Raw genomic sequence first — 1,802 nt, forward strand, 5'->3', positions numbered from 1 at the left:
TGCCCACGTCCAGACAGTCCAGTTGCTCCCCATGTGAGTCTGTGTCCCCAGAGACTTGCCCGGAACTGCATTGGGGGCCATTGGGAGCTTGTGACTCCCTCCCAATTGAAAAAGACAACCGCGTCCTCCGTTGTCAGCCCCTTTCCATGTGCACTTGAGCCTCTGTACCTCTGCACTTTACTTCCGCATCTCCTCTGAGTCTCAGTGTGCTTTTCTTTCCTTCTAGTTGTAGAATTTACACTCAGCCAGCTTTACTACTTCTTCAAAATAGACTTGCCCAGGCCCAAAACCAACTTCTGCGCATGGGCCACGAAGTTTCAATCACACTGTATGTGCACGCCCACACGTGGTATTTTGTGGAAGAGCCACACTCAAGGGGCCAAAGGTCTGCATGTGGCTTGCGAGCCACGGTTTGCTGACCACTGGCCTAACGGGTCCAAGGTGGCACCCTCAGGTGCCAGCCAGCAGGTCTAGGTTCAAGACGGGAAGAGAGGGACAGTTGTGCCAACCGTGTCCTTTGCCCCGTTTATCAGGAAGGCAAAAGCGCTTCTAGAAACTCTCAACCCACACCCACCTAGGCCTCACTGACCAGAATTGTGTCCTGAAGCCAACCATGGAAATGACGGAAGCTGCAAAATTGTTTAGCTGCCCCGCCCCCCAGAGTGGAATTTTATAATAAACAAAAAGGGGAAAAGGCAATCGAGTGAGCACAGAGCTCTGCTTTAATTAGCGCCAAAGCCAAAAGGGTGGTTAGAACCTCCCACCTTCGCCCCAAGTGTGTCTCTACTCTCATGCTGTCTCGGAGCGAACCTCCTCGCAGGGCAGGGCCTCTCGGTCCCCAGCACAAGTGGGAGTGGGTGGAGGCATTGCTGGAGGCAGTGACAGTCACAGGCTGGGGGCAGTTCTGCTACAGAACCCTGCCCCTTCTCCGCAGCCTCTGTGATGTCACACTGGGACTTTTCTCCTTCCGCCCTGAGCTGCGGCTTCCGAGGCCGCTGTGGCCATGGGGCGCCTGGAGCCAGCAGGGGAGAGGGAGCCTGGTGGCTCTGGTCTCCCCTGGGGGCGCGGGAGGTCCAGCCATGCCCCTCAGGAACGATGCCATTCCCCTCGTGAAGGAGCCCTTACCCCCACCGCAGGCCCCTCTTCCCTGGATCCTCCCGAGCCTGTTTGCGGCCTTCAATGTGGTGCTGCTGCTGGTTTTCAGCGGCCTCTTCTTTGCATTCCCGTGAGTCTACCGCACCGGCTGGCAGGAGAGAACGGAAATGACAGCGCAGAGGCAGGGGAAGTGCAGCAGAGGGGCCAGGGGAGGGAGGATATTCTAGGCAGGGGGACTCCAATGTGCAAAGGCACAGACGTAGAGGTATTTGGTGTGTGGGGGCTGCAGGTGGCTGGCAATCCCGGGGGCGTTGGTGGAGCCTCCGTGGATCTGTCAGAAGCCGTATGTTTGGAGCTGAAAGGCCTGTGGGCCCTGAGCGGTGAGCGGTCCTGGCAGGGGCTTCGGAGCAGGGCTGAGTCCTGCTCTGGCCTCAGTTGCAGGTGGCTGGCCCAGAACGGGGAGTGGGCCTTTCCCATCATCACGGGGCCCCTCTTTGTCCTCACCTTCTTCAGTCTCCTTTCACTCAACTTCTCAGACCCTGGCATCTTACATCAAGGTGAGACCCGGGCCCCCTGAAGAAGGAGGTAGCCTCCCCCGCTCCACCCCCCCAGGATTCCTAGTGTCCTCAGGACCCCTTCACCCTAAGTCCTCATCTGCTTGGGCCCTGCTTCTGGCACTTTGTTTCCCAAGGTGTGGAAAGAGAGAA

The 1,802-nt window shown here is 58.0% G+C and overlaps 1 protein-coding gene across 1 annotated transcript in view; it reads left to right on the forward strand.

Moving 5' to 3' along the window:
* The first annotated feature begins 1,032 nt into the window (after positions 1–1,032).
* The window catches only part of ZDHHC19 (zinc finger, DHHC-type containing 19), a 16,300-nt gene continuing 15,530 nt past the window's right edge, over positions 1,033–1,802 (forward strand). The window contains exons 1-2 of the mRNA XM_006753408.2: positions 1,033–1,225; positions 1,531–1,652. Of these exons, the coding sequence (XP_006753471.1) occupies positions 1,080–1,225; positions 1,531–1,652 (268 nt within the window). The 5' untranslated portion in view covers positions 1,033–1,079. The remainder of the gene's footprint in view (positions 1,226–1,530; positions 1,653–1,802) is intronic.

The sequence above is a fragment of the Myotis davidii genome, unplaced genomic scaffold, assembly GCF_000327345.1.
Source record: "Myotis davidii unplaced genomic scaffold, ASM32734v1 scaffold571, whole genome shotgun sequence".
In the NCBI taxonomy this organism is placed as follows: Eukaryota; Metazoa; Chordata; class Mammalia; order Chiroptera; family Vespertilionidae; genus Myotis; species Myotis davidii.